Source organism: Cebus imitator, unplaced genomic scaffold (assembly GCF_001604975.1).
Source record: "Cebus imitator isolate Cc_AM_T3 unplaced genomic scaffold, Cebus_imitator-1.0 Scaffold128, whole genome shotgun sequence".
NCBI lineage: Eukaryota > Metazoa > Chordata > Mammalia > Primates > Cebidae > Cebus > Cebus imitator.
The window spans coordinates 344,003-363,109 of record NW_016107443.1 but is presented as its reverse complement, the minus strand read 5'-3'; the positions used below and the strand labels follow the sequence as shown (position 1 = coordinate 363,109).

The following is a 19,107-nucleotide window of genomic DNA, read 5'->3' as shown; positions in this document are numbered from 1 at the left end:
ACCATGTTGACCAGGATGGTCTCGATCTCTTGACCTCGTGATCCACCCGCCTCGGCCTCCCAAAGTGCTGGGATTACAGGCTTGAGCCACCGCGCCCAGCTGAGTTTCTTTTTCAAATTAGGAAAGGTAAAACACTCCTAGTTTATTTTCTTTCATTTTTGTGGTGTGAGACTTTTCCTCCAGCTGTGTAGTTAGGGGCTTTGATTTTCACATGACAGTGGAAAATTATCCATCCGAACCTTTGATAAATATCAATATTGTCTAACTTTTATTTCAGGGTTGGGCTCCTAGCCCAGATTATTTAAAAGGCTCCATCCCAGTTTTGATTTTGGGGTTGGGTTTCTAAACTAGATGATTAAAAGAATCAGTTTTCACCACTCAACCTAGTTTGATTTTTTTTTACACAATTTGGAGGAAGGTGGGTATCTGTATAAAATAAATACCCGTTGCTCTTATCCCAGTAAGACTTTAATAATATTCTGCCCTAAAATTAGGATCATTAAAAAAAAAAATTTCCCATCTTTGCATTTGGAAACATCTGCCCTGCTGACTCAGAGGATTTCACCTATTGTCAAATGAACTGTTCTCAAGTCCCCTTAAAGAGCTGATTCCAGAGCCATTTGTCTAAGCTCACCCCCGGCATTTACTTACCTTGTCAGAGGTTTCTGCAATTCCCCCTAACACACCCAACAGGATATGACTACCTCCTTGGGAAAAATGTGTTCACCATGAACGTTTTAGTAAAATATTGCAAGCTTCTTTCTCTCTTCAGCTTTTGTGCAGATTCCCAGCGAAGTGAATAGCTCAAATAAAGTTCGAGAACAAAAGACTTTGTTTCCTAGGTAACTTCCAAAAAGAAAAAAAGTTTGGTGCATGCAGAGAGAGAGAGAGAGAGAGAGAGAGAGAAACTGATTGAAAGAGAGAGAAAGAGGGAGACACTGAGAGAGAATGAGCACTTAAAAGAAACCCCCACCACCAGAGGTTTCATTTTGTAGGCGAGTCCTTCCTTGAATAACAATGGACTGCAAAGTGACGAAAGGATAGTGACTTGACTACAGGCTCTGAACAGCAGCCAAAAGCACTATTTATTTAATGGTGACAGGGATGATCAGCTGGCAGCGAATCCTTTTGTCTTGTTCTCCTTTTTTCATTTGAGAAGCTGAACATTTACAGTTCTGAGAAATTAAATATAGGACAAGTTGAATTTCTTTCCTCTGCTGGACTGTGAAGTCCAAGAGTGGTGTTAGGTGATGCAGTTTGCAGAGTTGGGGGCAGTGAATGGGGAAAAACAGCAAATGGCATGGCTGTCTAAGTTATATTCTACTTAATTCAAGTTAGGAAAATACCACTTTTAAAATTAATTTTAAAGAAAAACCGTTAGTTAGAAACAAGGAAGTTTTCCATAAAGTTCAAAGAGGAAAGAAAGGAGAATGTCTGGACAGAATGGGATAGGGCCGTGAAGGAATGTTCTTAGAACCAATACCTTTCTACTCCATGGGGTCATGTGGCAACACTCAGTGGGGGAGGGCGAACGGGTGCTGTTAAACTATGAACGTGAAATGCAAAAAAAAGAAAAAATTAAAAACGTGCACACAACACACAGTGTATACTGGTTAGGCCAAATCTATGATACTAATGGAAGAATATACTATGATTCATTCCTTCCTTCCTTCCTTCCTTCCTTCCTTCCTTCCTTCCTTCCTTCCCTCTCTCCTTCCTTCATTTCCTCCCTCCCTCCCTTCCTTCCTTTCTCTCCTTCCTTCCTGTCTCTCCTTCCTTCCTCCCTCCCTCCCTTTCTTCCTTCCTTCCTCCTTCCCTCCCTCCCTCCCTCCCTTCCTTCTTTCCTCCCTCCCTCCCTCCCTTCCTTCCTCCCTCCTTCCCTTCCTCCCTCCCTTCCTTCCTTCTTCCTTCCCTCCCTCCCTTCCTCCCTCCCGTCTTCTCTTCCTTCCTTCTTCTCCTTCCTTTCTTCCTTCCTCTCCTTTTTTCCTTCCTCTCTTTCCTTCCTTCCCTCCTGTCCTTCCTTCCTTTCTCTTCTCCCTCCCTCCCTTCCTTCCTTTCTCTCCTCCCTCCCTTCCTTCTTTTCTCCCTTCCCTCCATCCTCCTTTCTTCTTTCCTTCCCTCCTTCCTTCCTCCCTTCTTACTTCCCTTCCTCCCTTCCCTCCCTCCTTCCTTCTTCATTCATTCCTTCCCTTCCTTCTTCCTTCCTTTCCATCCTTCCCTTTCTTGTTCCTTCCTTCTCCTTCCTTCCTTCTTTACTACTTCCTTTCTTTTTTCTCCCTCCCTCCCTCCCTTCCTCCCTTCCTTCCTCCTTCCTTCCCTCTTACTTTCCTTCCTTTCTTCCTTCCTTCTTCTTCCCTCCTTCTTCCTTCCTTCTTACTTCCCTCCCCTCTTCCCTCCTTCCCTTCTCCCTCCCTCCCTTCCTTCCTCCCTCCTTTCTTTCTTCCTGCTTTCCTTCCCTCTCTTCCTTCCTCTCTTCCTTCACCCCTCCCTCCTTTCTTCCCTTCCTTCCTCCCATTCTTCCTTCCTTTCTTCCTTCCTTCTTCTTCCCTCCTTCTTCCTTCCTTCTTACTTCCCTCCCCTCTTCCCTCCTTCCCTTCTCCCTCCCTCCCTTCCTTCCTCCCTCCTTTCTTTCTTCCTGCTTTCCTTCCCTCTCTTCCTTCCTCTCTTCCTTCACCCCTCCCTCCTTTCTTCCCTTCCTTCCTCCCATTCTTCCTTCCTTTCTTCCTTCCCCTCTCCCTCCCTCCTTCCCTTCCTTCTTATTTTTTCAGAGGTAGCATAAATGGTGACAAGAGCACAGACTCTGGAGCTAGACTGTCTGAATTCAAATCCTGGCTCCACCACTTATTTTCTTTGGCCAGGGGCAATTCCTCAACCTCTTTAAGGTTAGTTTCCTCATCTGTAGTAAGACAGATAAATAATAGCATTTTCCCTCCAGGGCTGTTTTGAGGATTAAATGAGTAAAGTATATGTAATATACTTAGAAGAATCCTGGCACTTAATAAGTTCTATACATTAGTGCCAGCTACTACTACTACAACTATTATTATTATTAATGTACTTACCTTGTAGCTGTGAAATACCTGTGAAAATGTCTTTGCAAACTGTAACTTTGTTATCTTTTAGATTTCAACCCCACTTGCTAATTTGGAAAAGATTGAATTATTTGCTTTCATTCAAGTGATTTTGTTTTCCTATGAACTACTTGGAAGAAAATTATCTACGTATAATTTCCTTCTCCAGACTTGCTTAAAATTTGCTTCTTTCTCCTATTCATTGACCACACTTGGAGACAAGGCTGGTTTCATGAGTGTGTGATCTGTGCAGCAGTCCCACAGGGCCCTCCACTCAGAAGGCTCCATACTTGGTTTCAGGCTGTGCTATCATTGTCTTGAAATTCTTGAGTAAAAGATTATTCATTTGCATTTTGCACTGGATCCCACAAATTATATAGCCAGTCCTATTTGGAGAATTATCTGGTAACAAGATAATTCCCCTCTTTAGGATCTACTGAGAAGGTCATGAAACTTTTTAAACTCCAAGCCATATCAGCTTTAGATTCTGCTGTGCCTCTGTTATAGCACTTATCCTACAGCATGGCTTTAATGGAACAGGAATTGGCCCTAGATGTATCTTTTTCATTTGTTAGATTGTGAATTCCTGGAGGTCAGGGGCCACATTTGATTTTCCTTTCAGTCTTCCATGATGCCAGCAATGTACCATCCTCACTGTAAGAACTCATCAAAATATTTGTACACCTGCATGATATTGGCTCTATGTGTTTTAGCAGTGACGGGAACCCCAAAGAAAGTGAGGGGCAGCCGGGCACAGTGGCCCATGTCTGTAATCCCAGCATTTTGGGAGCCTGAGGCAGGCAGATCCCCTGAGGTTAGGAGTTCAAGACCAGCTGGCCAACATGATGTAACCTTGCCTCTACTAAAAGTAGAAAATTAGCTGGGCATGATGGCGCATGCCTGTAATCCCAGCTACTCAGGAGGCTGAGACAGGAGAATTGCTTGAACCTGGGAGGCAGAGCTTGCAGTGAGCGGAGATTGCACCACTGCACTCCAGCCTGGGTGACAGAGCAAAGTGGGGGCATGCTCAAGATCTCAGGAGGAAGCAAATTCCACAAAATCCAAGGGACTTACCATCTTCATGCAAATAGGTGAAAACAAGTAGAGGAAACTGCAAGTACCCAGTTATTCTTAAGCCCATGGCAGACATGTGTTTTGTGGGTAACACTTAGTGTCTAATTCTATTTTTCTAAGTTTTAACTGAAAGGGTTGCTCATTAACGTTTAAGCAGAGCAAATGTCTTCTCCCCAGGCCAAGTTAACTTTGATCTAGATCTTATTTAAGACTAATGATTTTGTAGGGTCTATGGCTCCCTCGCTGAAAGTGACCATTTTGACAGATGTGGTATATGTTGTCCGAGTTCAGACATTAACCTGGTTCTCTCCTAAAACTCAGCCACAGGCAATGATGTGGAAGTCTCAAGTAAGAAACCAGGGTGTGTAAATGAGTGAGAAAACTCATATAAGTAAAAAAAAAAAAAAAAAAAAAAAAAAAAAAAAAAAAAAAAAAAAAAAGGAGCCTGATAGCAAAGCCTATATGGAAAAGGAAGCTACTTCAAAGAAACCAAAAGCTTTGGTGTCTCATGAAAGTATTTTCAAAAAATTACATAGTCAGAAACTGCAGGCCAGCAAACATATTAATGATATTAATGTTAATATATAAATTATGGTAGTTTGTCTTAAGTCTCCTAAGTCAGCTCTCCTGTTGAATACTTTTTTCCAGGAGTGAGGGGTAAGGAGTGGACTTCATTTTTCATCTGTTTGAGAAACCCACCCACCCCATTAAATAAGCATGAGGTCACACCCGACAATGACTAAGGATGGCAAGTTCAGAGAAAGCACAGACTTTTCAGTTGTGGTCATTGTGATGGAGAGTTAAGGTCTCCTTGGGAATCCATAGCAGATTCATCCTCAGCTAATTGGTCTCTCCACTATTTTGATAGTAGCTCCAACCTTCAGCTTGTAAGGGCTGGAACTAGGTACTCTGGAGGTAGAGTGTGGAAGGATTGTGTTCTTTGGTTCCTCTACTTAAACACAAACACTACAGTCCCTGCAGATCGTCTAAAGATTTAGAGCATTTAGGTTTATAGTATTAAAATGAGCTATAAGTATATAAATATACAGTTATATTTCTGCCATGAATTAGTAATTGCCTTAGTCTAGTATTTTAAAGGGTCCTCCACAGAGAGGGGAACAATACACACTGGGTTCTATTGGAGGGTGGGGGTGGGAAAAGGGAGAAGATCAGGAAACTTAACTAATGGGTACTAGGCTTCATACCTGGGTGATGAAATAATCTGTACAACAAACCCCCATGACAAACTGCACATGTACCCCTGAACTTAAAATAAAAGTTAAATAAAATTTAAAAAGAACTAAATGTAGAACTACCGTTTCATCTAGCAATCCCACTACTGGGAATCTACCCAAAGGAAACGAAGTCATATATGAAAAAGACACTTGTACATGCATGTTTATAGCAGCATAATTTGCAATTGCAAAAATATGGAACCAATCTAAATGCTCATCAACCAACGAGTGGATAAAGAAAATGTGGTATATCATGGAATACTACTTAGTCATTAAACGGAATTAAATAATGTCCTTTGCAGCAACTTGGATGGAACTGGAGGCCATTATTCTAAGTGAAGTAACTCAGGAATGGAATACCAGACACCGTATGTTCTAACTTATAAATGGGAGCTAAGCTCTGAAGACGCAAAGACATATAGAGTGATATAATGGACTTCAGGGACTTGGGGCAGGGGACTTTGGGAGCAGGGTGAGGGATAAAAGACTATATATTGGGTAACAGTGCATGCTGCTCAGGTGAATGGGTGCACTAAAATTACAAAATTCACCACTAAAGAACTCACTCATGTAATTAAAAAAAAACCACCTGTTCCTAAAAACTATTGAAACTCTTTTTAAAAAAACTTAAAAATAAAATAAAGCATCCTCTTTCCTGGGTGTTTAGTCAAAAGAAGATTGTTCTGAATATTTCTGATTTTATTTTTATATGATGAATGCAATAATCAGTTCATAGTATATATTTTTTCTAAATTATCTAAAAAATACAACTGCAAGAGAACTGTCACCTCAGGGCATCTCTGCATGGCTCAGCCTGCCACGCCTTAATGGGTGCTGATGGCTAAGGTTAGGGAAAGCTGGATGCTGATCAAACTTATATGAACTAAATTATTCTTCCACAACTATTTAAATGAATTCTGTTGCTTATTCAGAGAAAGACTAACCATTTCTTGTTCATAACGTATTTTTACTGCCTCAACAGCACTCAATAAATATGTGTTGTACATCTAACATGCTCATGTGCCTGGCATAAATAAACAAAAATCCTCTTCTAGAGAAATAACATCAAATTATTTCCACCCACATATAATTTTTCAGCACAACATCCAGTGCAAGGTCAAAGACAGCAAAGCACAGGAGGATATAAGACAGCATGAGCAGGAAGCATTCAAAACAACAGATAATGGAAGCAGATCCACAGGGGACTCCTGATTGTGGAATCATCACTCAGTACAAGAGTGGCAGTGAACAACCTTGGTTTCCCCAGAACAAGTGTTAGGCATTCATTCATTCATTTATTCATTCATTCATTCAATATCATTTATTTGATGTGGGCCAAAATTGGCCCCAGTGGAAACAAATTGTTAGGTTAAAAATGATTTCTCCTTCATGGGTATATGCATATTCGGTGTACAAGTCTTTCAACTTCTCTGTACCTTTGAGATTTTTCACAATAAGCTGTTGAAGAAAAATGCAAAAAAAAAAAGAAAAAAAAAAGAGAGAGAGAGAGAGTAATTTCCTCTTCCTTTTCCAGACTCCTATTCTGGCTCTTTTGCTACTGATTTTGAGAAGCTTCAGACTCCAACTTGCAGCATTTCAGAATCAGCAACTATCAGCCATGCCCATCTTGTCCCTGTCAAAAGATGATTCTTTGGATGCCTTCACTCCATCTCTGTCCCTGCTGGCCTCATCAGTAATATCCTCAAATCCTTTCTGTAGCTTCCCATGAGTTGCTTCAACAAAAGCCAGAATTACACTTATGACCAGTGTTCAGACTGAGAAATAACAAACATTATGCTCAAAAAGAAGCCAAAGAAATGTTTTTGGTATACAATGAAAGAAGATTTTTCAAACCCCAGTCTTTCTTGTGGTATGTGTGTGAGAAAAGTTTATTTCTCCCCTATTGTGGCTATGAACAAGCACTTTCCCAAAGGTTTCGAAAGATGAAAAAGATTAATAACAGCTAGAGTTGACGAAGATGTAGAGAAACTGGAATTCTCCTAAATGCTGGTGGGAGTGTAAAATGGTGTAGCTCTGGAGACTATTTGGCAGTATCTAATCAACTTAAACATGTATATCCTTTAAGTCCATCTCAGGTATATAGACTTAAGAAAAATGAGTATTTCCACAAAAAACTTGCACAAAATACTTATAAAGCTTATAACAGCTTTATTCATAAAAACCAACCAACAAACAAATAATATCCTGCAACTAGGAACAACCCAAATATCTACCAACAGCGGAATGGGTAAATGGATTGTGCAATCCTATATTCATACAATGGAAAACTACACAATAACATCAATCTCAAAAAAGCATGTGTAGCAAAAACAGCCAGACACAAAAAGAGTACATGCTCATTCACTTTTAAATCCTATCCTGTTGGTAGATGTTTGGGGGTGTGACAGCTGTCCCTAGTGAACAGAGCTTGAATGGCAATGACAATGACGCACTTTTCACCCAAAGAGAGGCTTTCTGCAAGAGACTGTATGAGTGTAAAGCGTCTCTCTTTCTTCTTTTGATCTCAGCCGGAATGGGACAAAAAATCTTAGGGTAATGGAATGCAAAATAATTTTATGTATTTTAAAGTTCAAGAACACTTTGTTTAATCACATCCTATTAATGAAGCATTTTAAATATGCAGGGCATAACACAATTATATTTTGGAACATTTGTGGAAAATAGTCCCCACATGAATGAAAAAGAGGGCTACAGGGAGCCCAGAATGGAGAACACTTCCTGCTGGCTGGTCAGCATAGTCATTTATTCCCAGGAATTGCTCTGTACTGTCAAGAACACAAAACAGGGCCCACTGGACCATGATCACTGTGATGTTGATGCCAGTGAGTATCTTATTCATCCCCTGTGGCCAGCTTTGCCAATTAATGGAGCCACTGCCAAGGGCCACTCGGTTCCATCAACCCTCAAAGATTGCTAGAACCAAAGAAAGACATGAGTAAGGGAAAGGCAGGCAAGGCTTTGAAGTGCAGGGAAGAAAGAATCTTTGAACTGCTACAAAGTGCAAATACCCTCACCCAAATCAGAGAAGCCAGCAGTGTGAGTCAATAGAACAGCCCAGAAGTGATGGAAGTACTCCTCCATGGCCCTCAGTTGGGGGAGTCAGAGGCATGTGGTAACTGCAGAAATGTCACACACTCAGGCCCACTCCAAGGGAACCTTTGAACTGGTAACTCAGGCCAGCTGTGGCTAACGCTCAGCAGGGCCATACTTGACCTCATCACTGCAAATTTTTAAAAAGCAAAAAATATAAGGCCTCACACACAAACCATGCACATTCTGCCTTCACTGTTTTTCCTTTATTTGTATTGAGTACAGATCTATTGATGTTAGCTCACGTATAGACTTGTGTAACCACGACCACAATCAGGACATAGAACTGTTCTATCACTGCCCAAAAACTCCCCTATGATATTCCGTTATAGTCACAACCTACCCCCACCCCTACCCCTGGCAGCCACTAATCTGTTCTCCATCTCTATGGTTTTGTCTTTTTGAAAATGTCATATGAATGGAATTATACACTGGGTAACCTTTTGAGAGTGGTTTCTTTCACCCAGAATAATACCTTTGAGATCCATCCAAGTTGTTGTGTGTACCAATTCATTCCTTTTTATTGTGAGTAGTGTTCCATTGTCTGCTTATATTTTGAACAGTGAAAAAAGTCCCAGGCATGCAAGAGGATGTCACCCTGAGAATATTTGGTAATGATGTGTACAGACAAGTACTTTTAGTGACAGTTCTATAGCCAGGCCAATACTTAAAAGACAAAGAATTCCAAAACTAAACTGTAACAAGGAATCTTCTTTATTTCTCACAATATTTAATATGAACCAGACTCATTGGCTAATGTTTTCATTAGCTATTGTGCTGGTTATTAAGCTATTGTCTCTCAGTTCTGAACCTATTCTTCTGTGCCCTGCCAGGGCTTTGCAAACATTTCTTTCTTGCCAGCTCCTCCCTGTTAGGTTCTTCCAGTGGGAGTGCAAGAGGGAGACTAGAAGGCTGGAAGAGGAACAAGGGACTTACTTCTTGGCACTCACTGTTTCTGTTAGCATAGTCCCAGCAGTGGTCCTCTGCTCCCAGGTATGGCAATTGGTTTCAGCCCTCATCTGTTTCCTCACTCCCAGAATCAGCATCATTATGCCACTGTCAGAGATGCTAGTCAGACCCAGCAGTCCAGTACCCCTATCTAGATTCCAGCTGTGTGTGGTCCTTCTTTGGAGCTTCCGATGCATTAGCTCCTGGCAGGCAGCACCCCCTACTCGGAGATCTGGGTCCCAGCTCCTCAGAAGCTTCTGAGCTCCAGAGTTTCTGAGGCACCAGCACCAGCCAGGCCTCTGGTTCCTCTCCAGAGGTCTGAGTTCTAGTACTGCAGGCTGCTCTAATAACTCCAACCCCTTCCTTCCATTCCTCCAGCCCTGTGAGTGTTAGCTTCTTGCTGCTGTTACTATCTTGGTTTCACCTCAGTTTCCCATTTGCCCTGTCAGTCTTATAACAATGTCCCTATGTTAAATTCCCTTTTGAAAATGGTTTCTGTTTTCCTGACTGGAGTCTGACTGATAAAGCACATGGAGCCAGGATTTTAGCCTCTGGCTTGCTCTTGACTAAGGCATCTAAGGTCCTTCCTGTTCCTGAGTCCGATCAGGACAATATGAACCAGTGTGATGTAGGGTGTCAAGATGACAATGATCTCTGTAGCTTATGTTATGGCAGAGAGGAGAGCTGACATGATCTTAAAAGCAAACTGCTTCTGGTAAACCTCAAAAATGGGTATAGAGGGGAAAAGAATTTGTTGTGGTCAATAGCTGTATCATCCCACAGACCAGGCATTGTGCTGATTTACTTCAAGAAAAATACCACATCTGAACAGCAAATACAATTAAAATCACCAGCTATGTATAACCAGTCTCCAAGATTCATCTCCCTTCTCCAAAGGCCAAACAGGTGAGTTAAATGGCAGGTGTAATAGGCATCACCACTTCTGCAATCTTATGCCTCCCAATAACATCTAAGGCTCCTCTCTCTACTACACCAAAAGGGAGTCTCTAGAAATTGAGGAAATTAATCCTATACACGCATGCCCCGATATTGTCATAAAGTACAGCTCCTTCAGATCATCATTATTTCTGTGCCCAAAACCCTTCAATAATTTGCTAGGCTTACGGAATAAATTCAAATGTTCTAGTCTGGCATCAAAATCCTTCAAGATCTGGCCTACTGAAGCATTATAGCCAGTGCCCTCCATCGACATACCCCTTTTGTCACCAGCCAAAGCAAAGTATTTGAACTCGTGTACACACTCCATCTCCTGCCTCTCATTGTTTCCTCGGTCTATAATCCTTTTCCTTCCAGTGTTCATATCAAAATTCTACCCCATCCTCCAAGGCCTTCTCAAATACTACGTTTTCCATGAAGTATTCTACATTCCAACACCACACACCAGTTAGGTATTCACACTTTTAAGTCAATACATTAGAATTGCCTCTAGTCTCCATGTACTCTGGATGAAACAGATTATATCTCATTAATGTTTGTATCCTTCTAGTACTTATTAACAGCAGGTGCTCAGTTAATTTTTTTCAAAAGGAAGGAGTAAATGAAAAGCTACAATGTAAGAAAGGGCATTTCAGGTGGAGATATTGTTTTGAGAGTGCAGGAGGTTTTCTGGAGAAGCATGTGTAGTCTGGGTTGGCTGAAGTCCATGATCTGTGCAAAGGATTTGTGGGAAATCCATCTGGAAAGGTAAGTTAGGACCCAACTGTAGAGAGTCTGGAGAGCTGGGCTAAGGATTTGAACTTATTTCTTTGGGCAGAATGGAGGAATTGAAGGTTTGGGATCAGAGAGGAGTTTGTATGTCAAAGATTCACATAGCAAAGTTAGTATTTTTCTTAACTGGTTTAGAGGAGCAAATTATCTGAGATACAAAGAACGCCTAAGCTGAAGCAAGAGAGACTTAATTTGGATGGACAGAACCATTTTAGACAGGTCATAAAACAACAGAATACTTTTGAGAAAGCTTGTAAAACTATGAAGACAAAGGTAAAATAGACTTGTTTAGGACAAGTCTGGATATGCCTAACTCTTACATAGCAAAGGCAAGGCTTGATCAGTGTTTCTTAATCCCAACTCTATTGTAAACTAATGGAAACTGAAAATCTTAAATGAACCCACAGAAGGGAAGGATGGGAGAGGATGAATAAGAGAAGACAGGGCTGGGGATAGGAAAGAGAACATAGCAGTGAGAAGGTCTTTATTGCTTGGTCAAGTACCATTGAAACACCCTTCCTGCCAGGTCTAGTCTTTGATCATCTCTCCTGGCTAGCTTCTCTGTAAATTACCTTGATTTTTCTCAGAAGCTCCTTTCTCATAAGACCCATTTTTTTCTTCCTGATAGAAAATTGGAAAGTAAGCATAGTCATTGTTTATATCTCTGAGCTATGTAAGACAGTCTGGGTCCTAGTTTGAGTGACTTCCTTCATTTCTTTCCCAATAAGGCAGTTGGACTGTCCCCTGCCCTTCAAAGACACCTCCTTGGTAAAAATAAAACTGTGATTTGACTTCTTTTTTTATTTTAAAATCCCTGGATTATCAGGCTGTGAAATGACAAAGAATCCCTGATATTTTGTTCCTGGCTAATTTTATCAAGTTTGGCAAAAAATACAGCTGTAAAGGCAGTATGTTGAAATGCATTCACTGTCGATCCTGAGGATGAGAATTTAGGTCTTAGTGTTCCTCTAGAACCAAATCAATTTTTGCCATAGGGGCTCCATCTCATACCAAGTATCTTCATCCACTGCCATGGAGACCATCAGATATCCATCCCACCCCTTGATCATTCTGATGAGGCTTGGAGAGGAAAACTTGAGACTGCTGGTGTCCCACTACATTTGAGGAAGGGTTAACTCCTTGCCTATCTGTCTAGATGTCAGAATCTAAGTAGGGACTTGGGCTTCAAGGGTCCCCATGGACCCTACTGCAGGGTGAAAGCAGAAAAAGGAGATGTTTCATCAACTCAAGCGTCAACCCTGATGAGTAATGGCTGTGTGGACTCAGCGGAAAATAGTGCTGTAATTGAATAGGAATGTCTGCCTGAGGCTTGCAAAAGGGAAGAGCAGGTGCATGTCCCAAGTATTTGCAGATCCAGGCCTCGACTGAGGGACATGACTGATGAGAACCAATGAGCTGAACATTCCATTCAGCAGGGGGTGAGGTTGAACTGCTATGGCTGATTCCATACTCTGAAAGGGGAATCTATGCTGTGACAGTGTGCGTGGATCCATAGTGCCCAATATCATGACAGCTTTTAATCACCTTAGATCAGATTCTCGGTGACCTTCTAGATTTTGTTATATCAACTAAGCATTTTTTTGGGTGAACTCACCTTCACCTGAAGCCATATATCCATCAGAAGCACCAGGGGTATATGTGCCAACCCAGAAACTGTGAAATTTCCATGGCTCTGACTCTGTGTGCTTGTGCTTGTGCGTGTGTGTGTGTGTGTGTGTGTGTGTGTGTGTTTCTATTTTGAGATAATTTAGACTTGAAGAAAAGTTGTAAAAATAGCAGAGTTTCCCTGTTACTCATTATCCAGCTTTTCCTAATGGAAAAGGTTACATAGCCATGGTACATCTGTTGAAAGCAGGACATTAGCATTGATAAATACTATTAACTAATCTATTAACCTTATTTGAATGTTGTCAGTTTTCCCATTGATGCCTTTATCCTTAACCAGGATCCAATCCAGGATTGCACATTGCATTCACTTGTCAAATTTCCTCAGTCCCCTTTAATTTTTTTTTTTTTTTTGGACAGAGTCTTGCTCTGTCATCCAGGCTGGAGTACAGTGGTGCAATCATGGCTCACTGTAGCCTTGACCTTTCAGGCTGAAGCAATCCTCCCACCTCAGCCTCCCGAGTAGCTGGGACCACAGGCATGCACCGACATGCCTGGCTAATTTTTTAAAATATATTTTGTAGAGACGAGGTCTTGCTATGTTGCCCAGACTGGTCTCAAACTCCTGAGCTCAGGCAATCTTCCCACTTCAGCCTCCCAAAGTGTGGGATTACAGGTGTGAGTCTTTGTTTTTCATGACCTTAACATACCAAAGAGTACTGGTCAATTATTTTATAGAATGTCCTTCAATTGGGGTTTGTCAGATGTTTTCTCATTATTAGATTGAGGTGACATGTTTTTTGACAAGTGTCTCACAGAAGTGTTATCTCAGTGTATCACATCAGGATGCCCATGTACAGGTGTGTTCCCTTACTGGTGATGTTAACTTTGGTCACTTGGTTAAGATGCGGAGGACCAGGTGAACATCTATGAATTCATAAGAACCTTGGCTCATTTCTGACCCATTGATGATGATGAAAGGAGCAAAGATATGAATGAACCAGAACCACTTGACAGCTAAAGCAGCAAACTGCACTTTGCTTTTCAACTATATGATTTGGATAGATGTTAGATGGACGACATCTCCTGCATGAGCTGTTACAGGAGCTATGAGTGATGGTCAGAGGGAATAACTCGGTTGAGCAACTGGGAATCATCACAGACAGAACCACCCAGGAGGCTGATTTGGATGGCGATGATGCAATATCTTTCACAGGGTGTTTTAAATTTTTGGAGAAGGTAGACGTAGAACAGAAAAATAATATCTGATTTCTTGACTAAAGGACTGAGATTAAACTGTTCCTTGCTCGCTAGGATTTAACAACTGGAACTTGAAAGTTCTCCTGTCCACCAGCCCCACCTCTACTCCATCATGCTCCGTCTCCCAAAATGCTACTACTGATGCATGACAACTCCAGATGTGCTCCGTCAACACAAGCCTGCCTTTGATGCAAACACGGCATTACAGAATAGTACACCCAGTCTATTTCTCTTCAGTCTGCACTCACTGGTTCTCCATTTCTAAATGTTATCTCCACTTTTCTGCTGCTGACACCACATGTCCATCCAGTCTGAGAAAGTGAGAGAGGGAACCGTGCCAAGCTCTTTATCTGGACTAACTGTAGGCTTCCGCATGCCCCTTCTATCTTGTCCATATATCCTTTGCTTCCTGCTTCTGTCACCCAACAGAGGTGTGAATGCAGTAACTACACTTGGTCTTTTAGTCTCCCTGCTTTTTATTAACTCCCTCAAATCCACTGTGTTCCATGTGGCACCCCAAGCTGTGCCTATTGAATATATTTCTGACTTAGCAAGAAAGTTCTGTGGTCTGAAAGTTTTTATTTACCTTCACTCATAAATGAGCCTCTGGGATGTTGTCTCCCTGGGAGCTTTTCAGGAACCAACATCTCTCAGAAGAATGTGACCATCTCTTGGTCCCCTGCATTCCACCATCAAAGGGCTCCTTGAGATGCTTTTCTTTTTAAAAATATTTTAATTTTTAAAATTTTTTAAGAGATAGGATCTCCCTCTGTCACCCAGGCTGGAATGCAGTGGTGCCATCATGGCTCACTGCAGCCTCCAATTCCTGGGCTAGAGCCATCCTCCTGTGTCAGCATCCTGAGTAGCTGGGACTGCAGGCACGTGCCACTGCACCTAGTGGAAATGCTCTTCCTGAAAAGTGAGAAGTGTAGAGCCAAGTGTTCTGGGTGGCTTGCCCAGATAATTCTCTCTCTTTGGCCTGTGATTCTCCACACACATATCTACATGGCTACTCTTGTTAGTGCAGTGTTGGTTCTTCAGAAAATAGCCATATGCCTGCTAATTTGCTTAGTTTGGGGACACATCACCACCACAATGGCTGCTCTGACAATATGCCTGGGGGCTTTCTCATGGTTTTTTGAACAAGGAGGGGGGGCACCCTATTGAACCTCCTGCATTCACACCTCTGCAGCATGGTTTATGCCTCAATGTTATGTGCACTGGAATGCTTTCCACTTCACATTTCCAAATAGATTACTGTTCAGGAAATTCATAATTGATCCTGTCTGAGATTTAAAGATTGTCCTCAGTGTCTTGAAGGATTTTACACATAGCTATAGTCAGCACCTAATGGAGGTCTAAAGCATCAATTGTATTGTAGCATCAGCTGCCTGGTTATATTGGCTTCCTGGCTCTTCATGTAGATGACTGCTAATCCCTTAGAAACATGGAGTCTGGCATTTGTGGCCAATCTGAGGTGGAATGATAGACCTCTGAGCAAGCCAGTGCAGCATCTTTACTAGAGTCAGCTTAGTTTAGACTTCATTGAATAAGGTAATCAGGTTGTTGCCATCCTAACCTCTGTCTGTTTAATTCTCTTCATTCATAAATATGCCCTTGGTGGACTTTCTCTGACTCATTACTTACTTCTTTGCTTGCTTCCTTGCTTAGGAAGGAAAACGTACACATGACTCTTTTTTAATTATTTTTTTGAGACACAGTTTTGCTCTATCACCCAGGCTGGAGTGCAGTGGCACGATCTCAGCTCACTGCAGCCTCCTCCTCCTGGGCTCAAGCGATCTTTCCACCTCAGCCTCCCTAGTAGCTGGGACTACAGGTGTATGCCACCATGCCTGGCTATTTTTTCTTTTCTTTCTTTTTTTTGTATAGGCGGGAGTCTCACTCTGTGGCCTAGGCTGGTCCCGAACTCCCGAGCTCAAGTGATCCACCCACCTCAGCCTCCCAAAATGTTGCGATTACAGGTATGAGCCATCATACCTGACCTACACAATTATTCAGGAAGGGAATGGCTGAAGAATACCACCTTAAAGGGATGGGGAAGGGGTGGAGAGCAGGGCAGTGGCCCAGTGGGATGACTCAAGTGGGAATGAATGAGGAATTCCTTTTAAAGTATCATTTTGACTTTGTGATCTAGTGATGTAATATAGGAATTGTATAAAAGAAAAGAATTATCTAACAGTCATCTATGGGGTACCTCAAAGGCTCTTTGACTGGCATATCTGGTGCGGTGGCTCACACCTGTAATCCCAGCACTTTAAGGCGGGCGAATCACGAGGTCAAGAGATCGAGACCATCCTGGCCAACATGGTGAAACCCCATCTCCACTAAAAATACAAAAATTAGCTGGGCGTGCTGGCGTGTGCCTGTAGTCCCAGCTACTCAGGAGGCTGAGGCAGGAGAATTGCTTGAACTTGGGAGGCGGAGGTTGCAGTGAGCCGAGATCGCGCCACTGCACTCCAGCCTGGTGACAGAGCAAGACTCCATCTAAAAAAAAAAAAAAATTCCTAAGTGTATGACTTTCCCCTTTTGGTTGTATAGCAAGCTGTTTTTGTTTGTGTTAGCCTGTCACCAGACCCAGCTAACTTTGTGTTTTTATTAGAGATGAGGCTGGTCTCAAACGAACTCCTGACTTCAAGTGATCTGCCTGCCTCAACCTCCTGAAGTGCTGGGACTATAGGCATGAAGCAAGGTGTTTTAATCCACAGTTATGCCTTACTGTTCCATTTAAAATTACATTCATTAATCTATCAACAAATATTTGTGGTTAAGAGGAAACAAAAATACTACTTTCCAAAGTTATTAAAGGTTAGCTATTTTCTTCCCCACCTCTTTCAGGGTGATTGTTATTCATTTGTAGTGTAGTGAGGTTTATTTGGTGCTATTTGTTTTCCATTTGAGGTTCTCCTCACATGCTGGTTGATGATATTTATTTATGGGGGAATATGTAAAACATTACCTGAGCTATAACCCAAAAACTATACTCAGAGAAATGCCACTCCCCCTTGAACCTGCCATCACCCTCCCATTCCCACAGTCTTTCCTTCCTGTACAGTCAATTTCATTACAATGCATGTCTTGAAAATTCAAGTTTGTTCCAATGTGATTGATATGGATTCAAGTTTGTTCTAATGTGATTGATTGTTCCAATGTGATTGATATCTTAGATATCATGTGAATACCTAAGATACCTGATGTATTCGTGTTTGAGCATAATGTGAGACTCTCTAGATGAACATAGCAACTGCACACAGCTGAATTGAGCTGTGTAAGAGTACATAACACACACACACACACATCAAACATCTATCAGCCACCTCAGTTCACTCCATGTATTAGGAGCCACACCTGCCCATACCTGGTGTTATGACCTTCCCTCCAGTTTCAGGCACCCTTTCTTCCAGTCCTTCCCAGTAACTCACAAGCTGGCTGTGGCCCTTCTGATGTCCAATCTCCAGACAACTCCAGGACTTTTTCTCAGTGGAGTGCCAATTTATTGCAGTATTTGTGTATTTCTTAACCATTTACAATGTGTAAAACTGTGCTACTGTATTTTGTTAGGTTCCTATTTGTGTGTGCACATGCATGTATTGTCATGGAAGAAATTTTTGAGTGTTGTGCCCCTAACTCCGTTTTCTCCATAAGCCCTTTGGTTTTCATTGTGCAATTTTTCATAGTGTGGAGATTTTTAGGGATGCATATGTTGTGTCACAGCAGAATGGACTCTTTCTTTTATGCAAATAAGTGGATACTTGTATATTTTCTTATATAGTTATAGTTCACTTATGACAGGGGTACATTCTGAGAAATACTTCCTTAGGCAATTTTCTTGTGCAAACATCCTAGATTGTATTTACACAAACCTAGAAGGTACAGCCTACTACTGAGGCTATATAGTAAAGCCTATTGCTCCTAGGCTACAAACCTATATAGAATGTTACTGTACTGAATACAGTAGGCAATTTTAAAACAATGTGAAGTATTTGTGTATCTAAACACAGGTAAACATAGAAAAGGTACAGCAAAAATATGACATTATAATTGTATGGACCCAACAGACTATATGCAGTCTGTTGTTGACAGAAACATTGTTATGTGCCATGTGACTATACACCCTTCTTTCTAACATGAAGGGTGGCATACTGTAGACACTCTTTGGGGCTTTGCCTTTTTCAATTAAGAGTATGTCTTAGAAATCACTCCTTATCAATTCATAAAGATCCTCCTCCTTCTTTTACTCCATCACTCTTCTATGTATAGGTATTTGGGTTGTTTTCAACATCTTGTAATTGATAACAATGCTGAAAGAAATAACCTTTTTGTATTAGTGGAGGTGTATCTTTAGTAGAATTGCTGAGGCAAAAGGTAAATGCATATGTAGTTTGGTTAGATATTGCCAAATTCCCCTCCAGAAATGTTGGACCAAGTTTGAATTTCCACCAGCAATAGATGACAGTGCTTGTTTCTCCAGTTTCACTAACAGAATACATTGTTATATTGTTTAATTTTTGCCAGTCTAATAGGTAATATGTGGAATCTCAGTGTTGTTTGCATTTATTTTTTTTCCTTTTTTTGAGACAGTCTCCTCTGTCACCCAGGCTGGAGTGCAGTGGTGTGATCATAGCTCACCGCAGCCTCAACCTCCCCAAGCTCAGGTGATCCTCCCACCTCAGCCTCCTGAGTAGCTGGGACTACAGGCACACACCATCAGGCCCAGCTAATTTTTGTATTTTTTTGTAGAGATGGGGTTTCACCATGTCACTCAGGCTGGTCTCAAACTCCTGGGCTCAACTGATCCTCCCACCTGAGCCTCCCCAAATGCTGAAATTACAGGCATGCGTCACTGCTTCCAGCCTGCATTTCTAATTAAGAGTGAGTTTAAACAATTTTTCTTAAATTTAAGAAACATGTTTATATTTTTTCTGAATTGTCTGTTCACATATTTTCCTCAATTTTTCTTCCACGGTTTTGCTCTTTTCTTTATCCCTCAATTTTTAAGAGGTATTTATCAATTAGAGGTAATAGCACTTTTTCTG

At 41.5% G+C, this 19,107-nt stretch overlaps 1 protein-coding gene across 5 annotated transcripts in view; it reads right to left on the bottom strand.

The window, feature by feature from the left end:
• Nucleotides 1-19,107, bottom strand: part of NHS (NHS actin remodeling regulator) — a 353,438-nt gene that overhangs the window by 16,158 nt on the left and 318,173 nt on the right. For 2 of the 5 annotated variants that reach the window (XM_017540621.2, XM_037742789.1), the window contains exon 4: nucleotides 1,484-1,546. The exons of 2 other annotated variants lie outside the window; for them this stretch is intronic. In XM_017540621.2, coding sequence (XP_017396110.1) covers nucleotides 1,484-1,546 — 63 coding nt within the window. Of the gene's footprint in view, nucleotides 1-651; nucleotides 885-1,483; nucleotides 1,547-19,107 lie in introns of those variants that run through there. One more of the 5 variants, XM_037742791.1, reaches the window with a different exon arrangement.